The sequence below is a fragment of the Phocoena phocoena genome, chromosome 11, assembly GCF_963924675.1.
Source record: "Phocoena phocoena chromosome 11, mPhoPho1.1, whole genome shotgun sequence".
Taxonomy (NCBI): Eukaryota; Metazoa; Chordata; class Mammalia; order Artiodactyla; family Phocoenidae; genus Phocoena; species Phocoena phocoena.
The window spans coordinates 72,760,319-72,781,701 of NC_089229.1; the positions used below are offsets into that span (position 1 = coordinate 72,760,319).

The 21,383-nt window shown below is 36.4% G+C and overlaps 1 protein-coding gene across 4 annotated transcripts in view; it reads left to right on the forward strand.

Annotated features, from left to right (window-relative positions):
* ABCD2 (ATP binding cassette subfamily D member 2) overlaps window positions 1–21,383 on the forward strand; it is a 94,161-nt gene that overhangs the window by 38,943 nt on the left and 33,835 nt on the right. For all 4 annotated transcript variants that reach the window (XM_065887521.1, XM_065887522.1, XM_065887523.1 and 1 more), the window contains one exon: window positions 16,895–17,040. In XM_065887521.1, the coding sequence (XP_065743593.1) occupies window positions 16,895–17,040 (146 nt within the window). The remainder of the gene's footprint in view (window positions 1–16,894; window positions 17,041–21,383) is intronic.

The following is a 21,383-nucleotide window of genomic DNA, read 5'->3' on the forward strand; positions in this document are numbered from 1 at the left end:
AAAAGAAAAAATGGGGGTGGAATAGTAGGGATATTTTATTTCATATCTTGGGAAAATTACTGTACTTTATTCTTTGTCAATGCTCTACTCTTTTTTTTAAATCAATGTTTATTAATGCCCTGCTAGAAGATGCTTTAGAGGATAGTGAGTAAAGACACAGTCACTCTCAATGTGTGTTTGTGTCTAATTTGGTTATAAACAAAAACATGCAACTATGTCCTATAAAACCCAGAACAAATGCCTCAAGAAAGACAAGAAATGCTATAGAAATATTCAAAATGAGAACAAATATTGTAGAACAGCGTGTCACTTGACCTGGGTTTTGAAAGTTAGAATTTTAACAATTGTCATAAATTGGATGTTTCTCAAATGTCTAAGTAGAGCAGAAATGCCACAGATTCAAGTAAGCATGAGTCTTCTGGTTTTGTTTTTTGGATACTTCCTTCTAAGCAGGGCTGTTCTATTCACCCTCCTTCTAATACAGCAAGCTAAGGAAAGCAATTATTTATTATTAATATTATGTCATTGGTACATACTGAAGATAATAGCATCCATCCCCTAGGTCCTTAATCATTCCTAAGATGTTCTTTCAGCTGAATTTCTTTGAATTACTTTTTAAAGTTCTCTAGTGCTTTGGGGGTCTGCCCTTTCCCTAGTATCCACCTAAGAAGCTCGTCTCCTCTTTTTGAATAAATGACATAGTCTTAACAGGTTAAATTTTAGTCTACTAGTGCTTCTTGAAAAACATAGCAAAAGATGACAGTAACTTGTTTCTACAACACTCATTTTTTTTTTTTTTGGTCAGAAGATATTCTGAAATTATAAATAACATATTATCAGCTCAGTATTTATTTACTAACTACTTCATTCACAAGGTATTATATTCAAGTATCATGTTAATCTTCTAGACTAAATGTAAATGCTGCTTAATAGATAAGGTAGTTATGAATCAGAGTTTTAAATTAAATACAACATTAAAATCCTAAATTTGGTTGTACACAGGAATAATAGCATGACTAATTAGATTGTACAGAGAATTAAATATAGATAACATTACTTCTATCTTTTAACATATGAACAGTACCTATTGATCACTCTCTGCATGTCATGCTAAATAGATTATTTTAAATGATTAAATTTGAGTTCAAAGGGATTATAAACTTTAGTACTTAGAGTTGCACAGCAGTTTAAAGCCAGGGTCAGAGTTCACCAAATCTTTGGATACAAATCCTCTGTATTCACTGCCTCTTATTGCAGGTTAATAAAATAATCTTATTAAAAACATCTACCTCAGGTAGAAAAAAAAAAGCCCTACTGTTTGACCTTAAGATATTTTCTCAGACAGTCTTAATTAATAAAATAAAAAGATTCTCTAACACTGTCCCAAATATATGGGGAATAACGAACTATCATTCTTTTATAGTTTGCATTCACTTCCAAAAATTTCTATATTCTTCAACTGTTTCTCTTAGAAGAGTTTATGACATGAAATCTCATCTTTTAGAAGTGCCAACATGTAATCCATTGTTTTCTTTGATGGCATTTCCACACATCCCTTTAATAATATAGGTTATGTATTTTTTAAATAAGGTGAATTAATATTGATTTTTATTTTGACAATCTTATGACCTCTTGAGATAATTGGTGGATCCTAGGGCATCTTGAGCAAGGGCTGAGCATCTCTGGTCTATTACTACTAACACAAGCAATTACTATATATTAGTCACTGCTTACATATATTACATGTTTCTGATTTTTCTGTATGACAACTCATAAGGTTGGTGTTAGTATCCCTATTTTATAGATGAGAAAACTTGGAGAGGTTGAAGTCATTCCACTGATAAATTTTGGAGCCAGCACTTGAACTTTGGTGTGTCTGACTCTAAAGTCACTTTGTCTTGCTTATTGCTAGCAGCAGGGTACATGTTTCTGAAAAATTACTACTCTCCTGCCTGCCCTTGAAAGTGAGTATCACCAGTTAAGGTTGTTTGCTTGGTATGCTGAATCTGTACTAATATCAAGCTATTGTTTGGAAACAGAGGTCCTTATAATTCTTGGGGTATAAGGGCAATCCAAGCCAATTTTAGCATAAAGTTTAGCACAGATACTTGGCTGTCATTCATTTATGTTAATGTGAAAGAAGCTATATTCTTGTGTAAAAGTGAAATTCGTTTAAATTAAACTATGTTAAAATCACTTTCAAATTAGAATATGTTCTCTGTTCTTTCCTATTCTTCTAAAATCTATTTCTCTATAAAATATAAAATATACCCATAGTTTTAAATCAGACTTCTTGCAGAAATGTAAAATAAGCAAATCTTAATTTACATGATGCATTATGGCATACAAAATTATTATTTACCCTTTAAGTTGTCAAAAGAAGAGATTATCTTTTGCAACAAAGACTGTGTTTTGTATTAGGAAGTTCAGCAGAATGGACAGAATACTTAAATAACACTAGTAACAGCAGCATTGCCACAACTGTACTGCATGCTAAGATGTCCTGTGTCAAATAAGTTCTGTAGATATTTTAAAATATGAACTTTCTTTTGAATTGTTTCTTTATGAATGCCTTCCAAATCCAGGATTTCCTCTCTGGAGGGACAAGAGAACTATGTTATACAACATCATTGTTTAATCCACACATTTAAAACTAGATAATGACTATTAAGGAACCAGAAAGCACATGAGACCAGAAAGGAGGTTAGAAGACCTAATTTGCCTCCTTTCTCCGTGGAAGAGAGGGTGCCCTCATAGTAAAGACTTTTTGGTGTGATCCTTACTTTTCTTCTTTTTGCCTAAGATCTCAGATTAAAAAATGAGGGTGTGATCTGGAAAAGGACGTACATAAGAATATGGGGTCGCGCTACTTTAGATATCTTGATGACTGTTTTCTATTGAGTCTCTAGCTTTCAGACTTTTTGATTCTTTTTGATGAATCTCTAGGTGCCAAAACGAGATAGGGAGAGCCTCTGAAGGACAAGGAGTGTATTAACTTAAGTAAGATGCAGGCTAGCCTGAGTGGAATGTTGGTCTGAAAGGGCACTGTAGTAAAGGAAAAATGTAATATGGCTTAATCCAGGCATACTCATGGAGCCCCATACCTAAAAGGTTATACATACACTGATCTTGTTGCCCCCAAATTAGACAAATCTGGACTTGAGGAGAGGGAGTTGTCACTGGAACAGATTTTGCCCTTTTTGAGTCACTGTTGAATAAATCTTTGTAGAATATAAGCTAGAAAGGGCATGTCTCTGTACAGCACTCTGTACAGCACTGGGGGTATTCTACTAAGTCTGTAGTATACCTATTGGCATACTGTAACTGTGCAATGAATGATGAATGATTTAATAAATGAGTGAATGAACATCTCCACTGATTTGGTTTCTACTGCCAAATTGGTCTGACTTCTTATACTAATTAGGAAGCAAACTATTTATTTTCTTGCTTGCACTAGATATGTCACAGAATCTTCTTTGTGATGGCAATAAATATTTGTCACTTAGCATATATGTTTTTTTTGTGTGTGTATGTGGTACGCGGGCCTCTCACTGTTGTGGCCTCTCCCGTTTTGGAGCACAGGCTTCAGACGCACAGGCTCAACGGCCATGGCTCACGGGCCCAGCCGCTCCGCGGCATGTGAGATCTTCCTGGACCGGAGCATGAACCCACGTCGCCTGCATCGGCAGGCGGACTCTCAACCACTGCGCCACTAGGGAAGCCCAACATATCTTTTTTAAAAGAAATTATTTTAGCCATGAATAAGGCTCAGTAGTATTGCTATAGCTAATTCACTTCTGTTCCTTTGCTTTCTGACTATTAGATTCAAATCAAGTAAACTTTGCATAAATATCTTTGGACACTTGGCTCAGAATGATAAACTATACATTTTAGTACCTCCTGTGTAATAATTGGTACAGTTCAGTTTTTAAAAATCTCTTTTAGAGATCTATAAATATAAAAATGATTTCCCGTAGCTTTTTTTTTTTGCTTTAATTTCTATTTATCACTTGGAAAAACGTTAAGGATACATTTTTAAAATATTTAACTCTTTTATAGGCTAATTTATAAAAATGATAATGGAAAAATCTTCCTTTGCATATAAAAGTTTTCATTATTTTATGAGTCAATTATTAGGTTAAACCAAATGGAATTGCAATTTTTGTAGGTCAAAAGGTCAAATATGAGGAATTTCATACAGTAATCTAATATAATGATAAATACAACAAAGTTGACTTTTAAAAAGTTTGCAGTCTTCCCAGTTTGGGAGTACTTTGATTATTACACTAACAGTATTTTTATTACTACTTGGAAATAAACACAGTCCCTGCTCTTAAAAGGCTGTGTACATATCTCCTTTGGTACCTAGAAATATCTTATCTTAGAAATGTAATTTCAGTAATGGTAAGTATATCTTTTCAGCTGGGAATTTCTTCTTTTTTGCTACATATTTATTTTAAAACTATTATGAGTGACTTACGCATTGAGGACTCAAATCTAGTTGTTGCTGTTCATGAAAAAATTCTGATGACATGATTGTTTCCAGAATGTACATTTATATGAATTATTAATAGCTAGATTTTATGGCTTTCAAATTGCTAACTTATTACTATAGTAACACAGCAGTACTTAGCTGTACCTTATTCTTAAACTTAACACATCTCATGCCTTAAATACATGAGTATTGCTGTAAAATTTTTATCAATATTGTTCATAATTAAATTCTAGATGACTATGAAATATTCAGCATTTTTGGTGATCATTCCAAAGACTTCAAGTACAGAGCTCACATTTCTCAGTGCTGTCTTCTTCCTACTTTGTCCCTATTAAAGAGAAAAAGAGAGAATAGTATAAACCCTAATAAATGTCAATACATTTTGCCAAGAATCATATATTGTCAGATATTTAATATAGAAAAGTAGGCAGTATAATACAAATTATAGAAGTACCCTGAGACATTGTAATATAACTGTAAAAAGCCATAATCCCTGGGAGTGGATTTGATCTCTAATAATTTTACTTTAATTTTACTATTATAATTAACAGTTTTAAATATAGATGCATTCAAAGTAATTTCAGATTACAAAGGAAATTTTGATAATTGCTCAAATAATGATAATCTAAATTATAGTATGATACCTGTAGCTTTATTCCAATATCTTTTCCACAACAAATAGAGGTAATTCTGGATTTTACTTAGAGAAAGTAAATTGAAACTAGATATGTTTCTTTTTGATATCTACTAATTGTAAGCAATCTATTTCTTTTGTTTGGACTACGTTTATACTTTCTGATGGGCCAGAGCAAGTGTCGTGGTAATTGATCTACCTGAAATATTTAGAAGATAATCTGAATAGGTCTATATATCTAGAAAGGAAAGTTTAGTAAAGAGTACTTTGAGTCCTTATCAATTATGTATAACTGTGGTAGCACTAGAGAAACTTGAGCTAACTTAAAATGTTAAATTCCAGGCCTATGAGCAGGAAAAAGGATCACATGCAAACTAATCGTATAAACATGGGATATAGAGTCCTTCATTTTTTTGTGCTTTCAAATAGATTGAACATCAACCCAAATTTCCTTGATGTAGCCTTTCCAGAGAATTCAGTTGTAACTTTATAGTAGTATTTTTAAATAATTATATTAATAAAATCTATTATTAGAGTATCCTTAGTTGCTATGTACCTCAATAAACACATATAGAATGTGTTATTTTTACCATTTCACATGATCATAAAACAATTGAGAAAAAAATGGAACTTTAATAAAGCAATATTTTTTGGGTCCTTAATGAATATATACTTTTATGAAATATTTTTGTATAATTTCACCAATATTCCATTCACATAAATTTTCAAAATAGCAATTTTCATATTCTATTAAATCATTTTGAGTAACAGTAAATCAAATAACAAATTATGTAGACATTTAATTTAAATCTCATCCTGATTGAATTTTTTAAAACTTAGTAGCTAAGAGTGTCTTCTTTTTAGTTCTGTTTTTACTTTTTTAGATTCTGAGAATGCATATTCAACATATTATTAGGCTTATAAACACAATAAGAAATTAAACATTGCAAAGCAAAACTCAATTATAATTAAGAGTTTTTATGAGATAAATTTTCATATCTGTTCATCAAAGAGAATTGACAGATTTCAGAAGTCATAAGTAATATTAAATGAATCTTTTAAAGAAGTTACAAAGTTTTAAAAATAAATTTTATTTGTTTATTTACTTACTTAGTTATTTATTTATTTTTGGCTGCGTTGGGTCTTCGCTACTGTGTGTGGGCTTTCTCTAGTTGGGGCAAGCGGGGCTACTCTTCGTTGCGGTGCGCAGGCTTCTCAGTGAGGTGGCTTCTCTTGTTGTGGAGCACCAGCTCTAGGTGCGCGGGCTTCATTAGTTGTGTCACGCGGTTTGTAGAGCGCAGGCTCAGTAGTTGTGGCACACGGGCTTAGTTGCTCCGCGGCATGTGGGATCTTCCCGGACCAGGGCTGGAACCCATGTCCCCTTCATTGGCAGGCGGGTTCTTAACCACTGCACCACCAGGGAAGTCCCGAAGTTACAAAGTTTTTTTAATTAATTTTTATTGGAGTATAGTTGCTTTACAATGTTGTGTTAGTTTCTACTGTACAGCAAAATGAATCAGCTATACATATGCACATATCCCCTCTTTTTTGGATCTTCTTCCCATTTAGGTCACCACAGTGGATTAAATAGAATTCCCTGTGCTATACAGTATGTTCTCATTAGTTGTATATTTTATACATAGTATCAATACTGTATATGTGTCAATTCCAATCTCCCAATTAGAAGTTACAAAGTTTTGCTTCTTCAAATTCCTTTTACAAAGAAAACATTTGGCAGCCTTATGCATATTGATACCTTTGAGGTCCCATAAATTGCTGCAGTGAACTAAGTTCCTTTGAGGTCCCATAAATTGCTGCAGTGAACTAAATGGTGCTCCAGTTACTAAAAGAAATATTTCTAGGTAAACGAGATACTTAAGTGTTTAACAGAATATACTCTCTAAAATCTAGGTAATTATGTATTTATTATTTATTAATCATGCTGAGAATAATCCAAATTTACTATGGGAATAAAACCACATGTCTTTTAGCTGGCTAAATAGAAATTCTTTTGTATCTTCTTTTTTCTTTGTTTTTTTAAATTGAAGTATAGTTGATTTACAATGTTATGTTAGTTTCTGGTGTATAGCAAAGTGATTGAGTTACATATATATTCTTTTTCATGTTCTTTTTTAAATTGACCTATAGTTGATCTACAATGTTAATTACTGCTGTACATCGAAGTGATTCAGATATATATATGTGTATATATATATATATATATATATATATATATATATACACACACACATTCATACATATCTATACATTCTTCTTATATTCTTTCCCATTATGGTTTTTCATAAGATATTGAATATAGTTCTCTGTGCTATACAGTAGGACCTTGTTGTTTATCCATTCTATATGTAAAAGCTTACATCTGCTAATCCCAACCTCCCACTCCATCCCTTCCCCAAACCCCTCCCCCTTGGCAACCACCAGCCTGTTCTTTATGTCTGTGAGTCTGTTTCCATTTCATACAGGGGTTCATTTGTGTCATATTTTAGATTCCACATATAAATGACATCATATGGTATTTGTCTTTCTCTTTCTGACTTACTTCACTTAGTATGATAATCTCTAGTTGCATCCATGTTGCTGCAAATGGCATTATTTCATTATTTTTTTATGGCTGAGTAGTATTCCATGGAATAAATACACCACATCTTTATCCATTCATCTTGCAATGGACATTTAGGGTGTTTCCAAGTCTTGGGTATTGTGAATAGTGCTGCTATGAACATAGGGGTTCATGTATCTTTTTCTTTTTTTTTGAATTTTTGAATTTTATTTTATTTTTTTATATAGGAGTTTCTTATTAGTTATCCATTTTATTCATATTAATTTATATATGTCAATCTCCACTATTTCATCTTCCAGGTCACTTATCTGTTCTTCTGCCCAGTTATTCTGCTATTGATCCCATCTAGAGTATTTTTAATTTCATTTATTGTGTTGTTCATCATTGTTTGTTCCATCTTTAGTCCTTTTAGGTCCTTGTTAAATGTTTCTTGCATTTTGTCCATTCTATTTCCAAGATTTTGGATCATCTTTACTATCATTCTGAATTCTTTTTCAGGTAGACTGCCTATTTCCTCTTCATTTGTTAGGTCTGGTGCGTTTTTATCTTGCTCCTTCATCTGCTGTGTGTTTTTCTGTCTTCTCATTTTGCTTATCTTACTGTGTTTGGGGTCTCCTTTTTGCAGGCTGCAGGCTCGTAGTTCCCATTGTTTTTGGTGTCTGTCCCCAGTGGCTAAGGTTGGTTCAGTGGGTTGTGTAGGCTTCCTGGTGGAGGGGACTAGTGCCTGTGTTCTGGTGGATGAGGCTGGATCTTGTCTTTCTGGTGAGCAGGTCCACGGCTGGTGGTGTGTTTTGGGGTGTCTGTGGACTTATTATGATTTTAGGCAGCCTCTCTGCTAATGGGTGGGGTTGTGTTCCTGTCTTGCTAGTTGTTTGGCATAGGATGTCCAGCACTATAGCTTGCTGGTCGTTGAATGAAGCTGGGTGCTGGTGTTGAGATGGAGATCTCTGGGAGATTTTCGCCATTTGATATTTTGTGGAGCTGGGAGGTCTCTTGTGGACCAGTGTCCTGAAGTTGGCTATCCCACCTCAGAGGCACAGCACTGACTCCTGGCTGCAGCACCAAGAGCTTTCATCGACACGGCTCAGAATAAAAGGGAGAAAAAGTAGAAAGAAATAATTAGTATAAGTAGAAAGAAAGGAGGGAGGGAGGAAGGAAGGAAGGAAGGAGGGAAGGAAGGAAAAAAGATAAAGTAAAATAAAATAAGATAAAATATAATAAACTTATTAAAATAAAAAAATAATTATTAAGAAAAAAAAATTTTTTTTAAAAACAAAAACGGACGGATAGAACCCTAGGACAAATGGTGGAAGCAAAGCTATACAGCATAAATCTTGCTCTCAAAGTCCACCTCCTCAATTTGGGATGATTTGTTGTCTATTCCTGTATTGCACAGACATCAAGTTGACTGTGGAGATTGACTCCGCTGCTTCTGAGGATGCTGGGAGAGATTTCCCTTTCTGTTCTTTGTTCTCACAGCTCCCAGGGGCTCAGCTTTGGATTTGGCCCCGCCTCTGCGTGTAGGTCGCCGGAGGGCGTCTGTTCTTCGCTCAGACAGGACGGGGTTAAGGGAGCCGCTGATTCGGGGGCTCTGGCTCACTCAGGCCGGGGGTGGGGGAGGGAGGGGCACGGGGTGCGGGGCGAGCCTGTGGCGGCAGAGGCCGGTGTGACGTTGCACCAGCCTGAGGCGCGCCGTGCGTTCTCCTGGGGAAGTTGTTCCTGGAACCTGGGACCCCGGCAGTGGCAGGTTGGACAGGCTCCCCGGAAGGGGGGTGTGGATAGTAACCTGTGCTCACACACAGGCTTCTTGGTGGCGGCAGCAGCAGCCTTAGCATCTCATGCCCGGCTCTGGGGTCTGCGCTTTTAGCCGCAGCTCACGCCTGTCTCTGGAGCTCCTTTAAGCAGCGCTCTTAATCCCCTCTCCTCGCGCACCAGGAAACAAAGAGGGAAGAAAAAGTCTCTTGCCTCTTCGGCAGGTCCAGACTTTTCCCCGGACTCCCTCCCGGCTAGCCGTGGTGCACTAACCCCTGCAGGCTGTGTTCACGCCGCCAATCCCAGTCCTCTCCCGGCGCTCCGACTGAAGCCTGAGCCTCAACTCCCAGCCCTGCCCGCCCACCCCGGCGGGTGTGCAGACAAGCCTCTCGGGCTGGTGAGTGTCGGTCGGCACCGATCCTCTCTGCGGGCATGTCTCCGCTTTGCCCTCCGCACCCGTTGCTGTGCTGTCCTCCGCGGCTCCGAAGCTTCCCCCCTCTGCCACCTGCAGTCTCCGCCCGCGAAGGGGCTTCCTAGTGTGTGGAAACATTTCCTCCTTCACAGCTGCCTCCCACTGGTGCAGGTCCCGTCCCTATCCTTTTGTCTCTGTTTATTATTTTTTCTTTTGCCCTACCCAGGTACGTGGGGGGTTTCTTGCCTTTTGGGAGGTCTGAGGTCTTCTGCCAGCATTCAGTAGGTGTTCTGTAGGAGTTGTTCCACGTGTAGATGTATTTCTGGTGTATCTGTGGGGGGGAAGGTGATCTCCGCGTCTTACCCTTCCACCATCTTCCCGTAAGCCTCTATATATGTCAATCTCAATCTCCCAATTCATCACACCACCACCACCACCACCACCACGCCCCCCCATGCCACTTTCCCCCATTGGTGTCCATACGTTTGTTCTCTAAATCTGCGTCTCTATTTCTGCCCTGCAAACCGGTTCATCTGTAGCATTTTTCTAGGTTCCACATATATGTGTTAATATACGATATTTGTTTCTCTCTTTCTGATTTACTTCACTCTATATGACAGTCTCTAGATCCATCCACGTCTCTATTGACCCAATTTTGTTCCTTTTTATGGCTGAGTAATATTCCATTGTATATATGTACCACATCTTCTTTATCCATTCATCTGTCGACGGGCATTTACGTTGCTTCCATGACCTGGCTATTGTAAATAGTGCTGCAATGAATATTGGGGTGCATGTGTCTTTTTGAATTATGGTTTTCTCTGGGTATATGCCCAGTAGTGGGATTGCTGGGTCATATGGTAATTCTATTTTTAGTTTTTTAAGGAACATCCATACTGTTTTCCACAGTGGCTGCACCAAATTACATTCTCACCAACAGCGTAGGAGGGTTCCCTTTTCTCCACATCCTCTTCAGCACTTGTTATTTGTAGACATTTTAATGATGGCTATTCTGATTGGTGTGAGGGGGTACCCCATTGTAGTTTTGATTTGCATTTCTCTAATAATTAGTGACTTTGAGCATCTTTTCATGTGCCTATTGTCCATCTGTATGTCTTCTTTGGAGAAATGTCTATTTAGGTCTTCTGGCCATTTCTGGATAGGGTTTGTTTGGTTTTGTATTTGAGTTCAATGAGCTGTTTGTATATTTTGGAAATTAAGCCCTTGTCAGTCACATCATTTGCAAATATTTTCTGCCATTCTGTTGGTTGTCTTTTCATTTTGTTTATTGTTTTCTTTGCTATGCAAAAGCTTGTAAGTTTGATTAGGTCCCATTTGTTTATTCTTGTTTTTATTTTTATTGCCTTGGGAGACTGACCTAAGAAAACATTGGTACAATTTATGTCAGAGAATGTTTTGCCTATGTTCCTTTTTAGGAGTTTTATTGTCTTTAAACCATTTTGATTTTAAACCATTTTGATTTTATTTTTTTGTACAGTGAGAGGGTGTGTCCTAACTTCATTAATTTACATGTGGCTGTCCAACTTTCCCAATACGACTTGCTGAAAGACTGTCCTTTTCCCATTGTATATTCTTGCCTCCTTCATCGAAGATAAATTGACTGGGCTTCCCTGGTGGCACAGTGGTTGAGAGTCCGCCTGGCGATGCAGGGGACATGGGTTCGTGGCCCGGTCCGGGAGGGTCCCACATGTCATGGAGCGGCTGGGCCCGTGAGCCATGGCCGCTGAGCCTGAGCGTCCGGAGCCTGTGCTCCGCGATGGGAGAGGCCGCAACAGTGAGAGGCCCGCGTACCGCAAAAAAAAAAGATAAATTGACTGTAGGTGTGTGGCATATTCTTTTCCAGTATAGATTATTACAAGATGTTGAATATAGCTCCCTGTACTGTATGGTAGGACCTTACTGTTTATCTATATATAGTAGCTTGTATCTGCTAATCCCAAACTCCTAATTTATCCCTCACTTTCCCCTTCCCCCTTTGGTAACCATAAGTTTGTTTTCAAATGAACTTATTTACAAAATACAAAGAGACACGGACATAGAAAACAAACTTATGCTCTTTTTTAAGATATTGCCCTTTCACATAGGTAGATAACTAAGTTGAAATGAACTTTTTTGTCTCCATAATGGTTTATTGAATGCCTACTATGTGCCTGTAGTACTGTACTAAGTGCTCTACATTACTTTATAAAAACTTCTACTACTGCTTCATTTAACCCTCACAACAAATGCAATAAAGTGAGTTACTTTACAAATGACGTAACTATAGCTCAGAATTTGGGTCACATTGCTAGTAAATGGTGAGATTGGGATTCCAGTCCAGAACCATCTCCCCAAAGCCTATTATCACAACCATGACTCTATACTGTCTTCCCCGAAATGTAGATATAAAATATAATTTTATCAAATATTTCCAGTTAATCAAGTCTTATGGTAGAATCCTGTAGAAACACCATTGAAATGAATGTTCAGATGTATTTTAATCATTGCAGTCTCAGTTATGTATTGTGTCATGGCTGTTCTGTGGATTGAATTATATTTGGGGTTTATGCTAAGGGTGTCTATACTTCTGATTTACATTAAGTTGGAACTGGCATCACTTTGTAAGTTAGCTAAAGTACTGACTCCTAATATTTCCTTGTATTTCTTCTTAGTAGTCTCAGGATACCAACTAAAAAATTGTTCACTGGCCCTGATGGTCAGTATCTATTTTATGCTACTGTTATTATTACCAGATATTAATTTAAGATAATATCACATTATATAAATGCTTAAAGTGATGGAAATAAACAAATAACTTTTTGTCCTAATTCTGTTTTTAAAAAATATATGGTTAGACTGGAGAGGGGAAAAAATCAGAGAGCAGGAGAAGACATACGGAATATGGTAGAAGAAAAGTGACTAGAAATGGTGCAGCCACTTGGGAAAACAATTGGTCAGTTCCTCAAAAAGTTAAACAGAGTTACCATATGCCCCACTACTAGGTGTATGCCCACTATTCATAATAGCCAAATAGTGGAAACAACTGAAATATCCAGATTAACAAAATATGGTGTATCCATACAATGGAATTTAATTCAGATATTAAAAGGAATGAAATACTGCTACATGCTACAACATGGGTGAACCTGAAGATATTATGCTGACAGAAAGAAGACCACATATTGTGTGATTCCATACATATGAAAATATGTGAAATTTCCAGAATAGGCAAATCCACAGATACAGAAAGTAGATAGATTAGTGATTGCCAGCTGTTGGGAGGAGGGAAGAACTAGGAGTGCCTGCTCTTAGGTATGGAGTTTCTTTTCGGGGTGAAGAAAATGTTCTGGAATTAGATACTGGTGATATTTACATGAGCTTGTAAATATACTGAAAATCATTGAATTTTACACTTTAAAAGGGTGAATTTTATAATGTGAATTATACCTCAATTTAAAAAATATGACTAGAGATTCCTTATATTTGCAAAGACCCCATTGAAAATCTTATTACATGAATGCATATATGTATAATTGAAATATAAATATTTTGATTTTCAAATATTAGTTAAACCTGTTATAAAATAAATTTTTGTGCTATCTATCCTTCAACTAAATCATTTACATGTTATGGGAAAATAGGTAGAGAATTGATCTACAAACACAGTTTGTATTTAAAACCTTTAATTCTCTCTCTCTGTACACACACACACACACACACACACACACACATTTTTTTTAAGTTGCTATAAATAAATCTTCACCCCTAACTTCTTTAGGGTGTACAGTTGACGCTTGAGCAATGCAGAGGTTAGAGGCACTGACCCCAGCACAGTTGAAAATCCATGTATAATTTATAGTCGGCCCTTTATGTATAATTTATAGTCGGCCCTTTATATCTACTGTTCCACATCTGCAGATTCAACCAACCACAGATTGTAAAGTACTATAATATTTCCTATTTTAAAAAAACCATGTATAAGTGGACCCATGCAGTTCAAACCCATGTTGCTCAATGAGGAACAGTATTTTCAGAGAGCAAGAATAGTCTCTAATATAGACATAGTATGATGATCAAATTTATGAAAATTAACACTGATATAATATTATCTGAACATACTTTTGTTGGTTCTCAAACTGGCCCTTGTACACAGTGGGCAAGAAGAGACAGAAGAAAGAGGCAGACCACTCCAGATTGGTGGATGGCAGGTTTAATAAGCAAGGGAATTTACATTTGAGGCTTGTCATGGGCAGCCTCAAGATGAGCCTCTCCGCTTCTACCAGAAGTGGAGAATCTCCACCAGAATCTTAAAAGTTTATATAGAGGCCTTCATGGGGTTCGGTCGTGTATACCATCCATAGGGTCTCAACACCACATTGCTCCCTCAAGTCTGTGTCCTTGAAAATAGTTGGCAGCTGTGGGAACTGTGGGTTGAGCATACATTCCAAGGTCAGGGAAGAGGGTTGGAGCGTCAGATTGCCTGGATCCAGCTCACAGGTCAACTGGCAGTGAAGTCCTCTTGATTACCTCCTCCAACAACTTTCCACGTTCAAATTTTGCCAATTGTCATAATACTGTTTTTTATAATAACTTGTTTTTCTCAGTCCATCATCATACATTGTATTTTAGTTGCCATGTTGCTCTAGTTTCTATTAATGTGAAAGAATTCCTTAGCCTTTCTTTGTTTTTTATGACATTGATATTCGTAATGAGTGCAGGACTGTTGTTGTATATTCATAAAGTCCCACAATTTGGGTTTATCTGATAGCTTCCTAATGAAACAATACAGTTTACACATTTTTTTGCAATAATGCTACCTGCATTAGTTTTCAAGATCTACTGAAGCCAAAAACTTGCTGGTCTGAAGCAACAGAAGTTTATTTTCTCACAGATATAGAGGCCAGGAGTCCAAAATCAAGGTGTTGGCAGGGCCACCCTCCTTCTGGAAGCTCAAGGGGAGAATTTTTTCTTACCTCTTCCAGCTTCCAGTGGTGCCAGGCTTGTGACAGCATAACTCCAATCTCTGCCTCTGTCTTCACATGACTTTCCTCCCTGTGTTTTTCCTCTTCTTTAAAGGTATTTATTGGATTTAAGACCCATCTGGTTAATCCAGGATAATCTTATCTCAAGATCCTTAACTTAATTACATCTGCAAACACCTTTTCTTTTCCTAAATAAGGCCACATTCACAAATAATAGGGGTTAGGACTTGGACATATCTTTGAGGTCCACAATTCAACCCTGTATACTTCCTAGATGCTGTTGTGACCTTCTCAAAGGGTAGTATCAGGATGCAGCAAATGTACACAGAACGAGGAAATAGATTTTTGTTCAAAAAATTATGAATTCATGCCGATATTCTAATTCAAATTAAATGTTAAAGAATATTTTTCTCACCTTTCCACATTTCATATTTGTATCTTCCTTTTTCCACAGCGAGAACCTTACCTCCTAACGTTATTAAAATGTTTACTTATTTGATCAATCCTACAACATAGTTTCAGAATTGCTAGCCTATAGCAACAAGAAACATGAACAATTAGTTTTAAGATTTCTTTGTGGTTCTTTTGGTTTTCAACTGAAATTATGTAACCAAATTTGAAAGTTACTTGGATCAGTCCCTCCTCCCCGTTTTATGTGGTTATGTTATTCATTTGATATACTTTTCAGTTCATTTGTTTCTGTTTGTATTCAATTTTAGGGTTTCTTCCTTCATTTTACTGGTTAAATTTTTTAAAAAATAGCACTTTAACATGATTCTAAGAGTAAAAACTATATAGAAAGTATTCTTAATGAGGTCTTTTCCCTCCCTTATCTATTCTGCCTTGTTCCTCCCATCTCCTATAGGTAACTGATTTCATTAGTTTCTGGTTTACTCTTTCCTTTTGTAAATATAAGCAGACAGATGTTTATTTTGCTTTCATTTTACATAGAAGTGGTATACTACATATTAGTGGTTCTATCAAATGGGGATGGTTTTGTCCCCTAAAGGGACAAAATTATATTTGGAGACTTTTTTTTTTTTTGCCACTGCTGCAGTGGATGCTAGTAGCATCTGGTGCGTAGAGATCAAGTGTTCCACTAAACATCCTATAATACACAGGATATGCCTCAGTGACAAAGAATTATCTGATTTAATAACTCCATAATACCACTGTTGAGAAACCCAACTATATATCTACTTTGCACTTTGCTTTTCAACTTAACAATATATTATGTAAATCACCCTATATCAATTCATAGAGATCTTCCACATCCTGTTTTATAGCTGCATAGTGCAGGTTCTATAGTTTATTCAGTCAGTCTCCTTTGTATGCACATTTAGGTTGTTCTCAATATTTTGCAATAACAAAGAATGCTGTAATGGATAACTTTACACATTTTTTTGTTGATGGTGGTGTATTTTTGGAAGTATATCTTTAAAATAAATTCCTAGAAGTGGGTCAAAGACCACATGATATATTGGTTTGTAGAATCCTCTCCAAAGGGTTGTACCATTTTGCATTTTCACATTGTATGAAAATACCTTGTGTCTCCATAGACTTGCCAATTGAGTGAGTTGTCAAACTTTTGAACTTCTGCCAATGTGATAAGTAAGAAACTCAGTATAGTTTTAATTTGCATTTCTCTTATTTTGAATGATACTTTTTCAGTTTTGTTTGTTCACATTGCTGGGTCAAAACCTCAAATTTTATGTTTAACGCAAATAGTTTTAGATGAAATACAGAAGCAACATTTATAAAATACAACAGAACAAGTATGTATTTCTATGCTGAAAACATCCAACTATTTCTTGTAGAAACTTTTCATGTGGCTATGTCTCTATATGTTTTTACATGAATATAACAGTGTTTTATCCTACCACACCTGAGAGAGAAATACTCATCACCAAGTAATAAATATAATCCTAGAAATATGGTATTTAAAGTCTGCTCTGGAGTTTTCAGACCACCAGGATGTCACATTGAGTAAACTAAACTGATTTTGTACTAAGATTCTTGTGTTCTTGGTGTTTTACAGGCCGTACATGTCTCTTGGAAGTCTTCGGGATCAAGTCATTTATCCAGATTCAGTGGATGACATGCATGATAAAGGCTATACAGACCACGATCTAGATTGTATTCTACATAATGTTCACCTCTATCATATAGTTCAAAGAGAAGGAGGTAAAGTCTATAATTTGTGTTTTTTTCATGTATTTAAATTAATTTTTAAAAAGAAAACTTGGGTTTAATTTGAAAGTATGCTGTTGTTGGAACATAAGCACACAAGTAAAGATGGAGTTTACAGCTTTTGTTGCTTTTCCATTCTTGACATGCTCTTTTCTGCTTATGTTATATTTCATGCAGCATACTAAGCTTTTTACTAAGTCTGCTGCTAGCATTTGAAAACAGTTTTTTTTTTTTTGGTCATATTTTAATGTACATGTGTCCCTGAGGCCATAGTCAATCTAAATGTATGTAAAGTTCATGACAGAGCTATTCTCCTGTCAAGCTCTCAGCTTATATTAAATGTAATAATTTGAGAAGTAGGTATCACAAACTTATTTATTTTCAGAACCACAGTCTTACCAATACATTTTTTTTTCTCTAAAGCAACACACAGAGAATTAGATAAAATATAGAAACTTCTGTACTGTAGTATTTCAACATAAAACATACTTTTGAAAGAGTAGGAATAACAGTTATACATATTAGCTCAAAAAAGAATTACTTTCAAAAACACAGAATTACTTTCAAATAACTTGATAAAAATATAATTTGATAGACTAGAAAAACTAATGAAGTAGCAAGCTAGAATTCTAGGTAAAATTTTGCATGGGTTTTATGTTTTAGCCCATTTACATTATCAAAAGAAGCAGCATACTACAGTAATTAAGAATGTAAGCTTCAAAGTCAGAGTTCTAGAATCAAGTCTTAAATAGCTGGGGGACCTTCAAGGTGGCGGAGGAGTAAGACATGGAGGTCACCTTCTTCCCCACAAATACATCAAAAATACATCTACATGTGGAACAACTCTTACAGAACACCTACTGAACGCTGGCAGAAGACCTCAGACTTCCAAAAAGGCAAGAAACTCCCCACATACCTAGCTGTGTGGCTGACAGGGTCTCAGTGTGCCGCGTGGGTGTCAGGCCTGAGCCTCTGAGGTGGGAGAGCCGAGTTCAGGACATTGGACCACCAGGGACCTCCCAGTCCCATGTAATATCAGTCAGTGAAAGCGCTCCCAGAGCTCTCCATATAAACACTAAGACCCAACTCTACTCAAGGACCAGCAAGCTCCAGTGCTGGACACCACATGCCAAATAACTAGCAAGACAGGAACATAATCCCACCCATTAGCAGAGAGGCTGCCTAAAATCATAAGTTCACAGGCACCCCAAAGCACACCACTGGACGCAGGCCTGCCCACCAGAAAGACAAGATGCAACCTCATCCACCAGAACACAGGCACCAGTCCCCTCCACCAGGAAGCCTACACAACCCACTGAACCAACCTTAGCCACTGGGGGCAGACAATAAAAAGCAATGGGAACTCTGAACCAGCAGCCTGTGAAAAGGAGACCCCAAACACAGTAAGTTAAGCAAAATGAGAAGACAGAGAAATATGCAGCAGATGAAGGAGCAAGGTAAAAAACCCACCAGAACAAACAAATGAAGAGGAAATATGGAGTGTACCTAAAAAAGAATTCAGAGTAATGACAGTAAAGATGATCCAAAATCTTGGAAATAGAATGGAGAAAATACAAGAAACGTTTAACAAGGACCTAGAAGAACTAAAGAGCGAACAAACAATGATGAACAACACAATAAATGAAATAAAAAATTCTCTAGAAGGAATCAATAGCAGAATAACTGAGGCAGAATAACGGATAAGTGACCTGGAATATAAAATAGTGCAACTAATGACTGCTGACCAGAATAAAGAAAAAGAATGAAAAGAATTGAGGACAGTATCAGAGACCTCTGGGACAATGTTAAACACACCAACATTCTAATTATAGGGGTCCCAGAAGAAGAAGAGAAAAAGAGACAGAAAATATTTGAAGAGATTATAGTTGAAAACTTCCCTAATATGGGAAAGGAAATTGTCAATCAAGTCCAGGAAGTGCAGAGAGTCCCATACAGGATAAATCCAATGAGAAACATGCCAAGATACATATTAATCAAACTATCAAAAATTAAATAAAAAATATTAAAAGCAGCAAGGGAAAAGCAACAGATTACAAGGGAATCCCCATAAGGCTAACAGCTGATCTTTCAGCATAAACTCTGCAAGCCAGAAGGCAGTGGCAGGACATATTTAAAGTGATGAAAGGGAAAAACTTACAACCAAGATTACTTTACCCAGCATGGATCTCATTCAGATTCAACAGAGGAATTAAAAGCTTTACAGACAAGCAAAAGCTAAGAGAATTCAGCACCACCAAACCAGCTATACAACAAATGCTAAAGGAAATTTTCTAGGCAGGAAACACAAAAGAAGGAAAAGACCTACAAAAACCAACCCAAAACAATTAACAAAATGGTAATAGGAACATACATATCGATAACTACCTTAACTGTAAATGGATTAAATCCTCCAATCAAAAGACATAGATAGGTTGAATGGAAACAGAAACAAAACCCGTATATATGCTATGTACAACAGACCCACTTGAGACCTAGGGACACATACAGACTGACACTAAGGGGATGGAAAGAGACATTCCATGCAAATGGAAATCGAAAGAAAGCTGGAGTAGCAACTCTCGTAACAGACAAGAAAGACTTTAAAATAAACACGAGACAAAGAAGGACACTACATAATGATCAAGGGATCAATCCAAGAAGAATACAACGATTGTAAATATTAATGTACCCAACATAGGAGCACCACAATATATAGGCAAATGCTAACAGCGATAAAGGGGGAAATTGACAGTAACACAATACTAGTAGGGGACTTTGACACCCCACTTTCACCTTTGGACAGATCATCCAAAATGAAAATAAATAAGGAAACATAAGCTTTAAAGAACACATTAAAGAAAATGGACTTAATTGATATTTATAGGATTCCACCTCAAACAACAGAATACACTTTCTTCTCAAGTGCTATGGAACATTCTCCAGGATAGATCATACCTTGGGTCACAAATCAAGCCTTTGTAAATTTAAGAAAATTGAAATCATAGCAAATATTTTTTCGGACCACAATGCTATGAGACTAGATATCAGTTACAGGAAAAAAAACTGTCAAAAATACAAACATGGAGGCGAAACAATGCACTACTAAATAACCAAGAGATCACTGAAGAAATCAAAGAGGAAATCAAAAAATACTGAGAAACAAATGACAATGAAAACACGATGGCCCAAAAGCTATGGGCTGCAGCAAAAGCAGTTCTAAGAGGGAAGTTTATAGCAATACAATCCTACCTCAAGAAACAAGAAACATCTCAAATAAACAACCTAACCTTACACCTAAAAAAATTAGAGAAAGAAGAACAAAAAAACCCCAAGTTAGCAGAAGGAAAAAAATCATACACATCAGATCAGAAATAAATGAAAAGGAAATGAAGGAAACAGTAGCAAAGATCAATAAAACTAACAGCTGTTTCTTGAGGAAGATAAACAAAACTGATAAACCATTAGCCAGACTCGTCAAGAAAAACAGGGATAAGACTCAGGTCAACAGAATTGGAAATGAAAAAAGAGAAGTAATGACTGACACTGCAGAAATACAAAGAATCAGGAGAGATTACTACAAGCAACTATATGCCAATAAAATGGACAACCTGAAAGTAATGGACAAATTCTTAGAAAAGCACAACCTTTCAAGACTGAGCTAGAAAGAAATAGAAAATATAAACAGACCAATCACAAGCACTGAAATTGAAATTGTGATTAAATATCTTCCAACATATATGGACACCACGGGGAGAAAGTGGTGGGTAGGGATGATGTGATGAATTGGGAGATTGGGATTGACATATATACATTAATATGTATAAAATAGAAAAATGATAAGAACCTGCTGTATAAAAAAATAAATAAAATAAAATTAAAAAAAATTTTCCAACAAACAAAAGGCCAGGACCAGATGGCTTTACAGGTGAATTCTATCAAACATTTACGAAAGAGCTAACACCCATCCTTCTCAAACTTTTCCAGAATATAGCAGAGGGAGGAACACTCCGAAACTCATTCTAGGAGGGCACCATCACCCTGATACCAAAACCAGACAAAGATGTCACAAAGAAAGAAAACTACAGGCCGATATCACTGATGAACATAGATGCAAAATTCTCAGCAAAATACTAGCAAATAGAATCCTACAGCACATTAAAAGGATCATACACCATGATCAAGTGGGGTTTATCCCAGGAAGGCAAGGATTCTTCAATATATGCAATTAATCAATGTGATACACCATATTAACAAATTGAAAGAGAGAAACCATATGGTCATCTCAATAGATGCAGAAAAAGCTTTTGACAAAATTCAACACCCATTTATGATAAAAA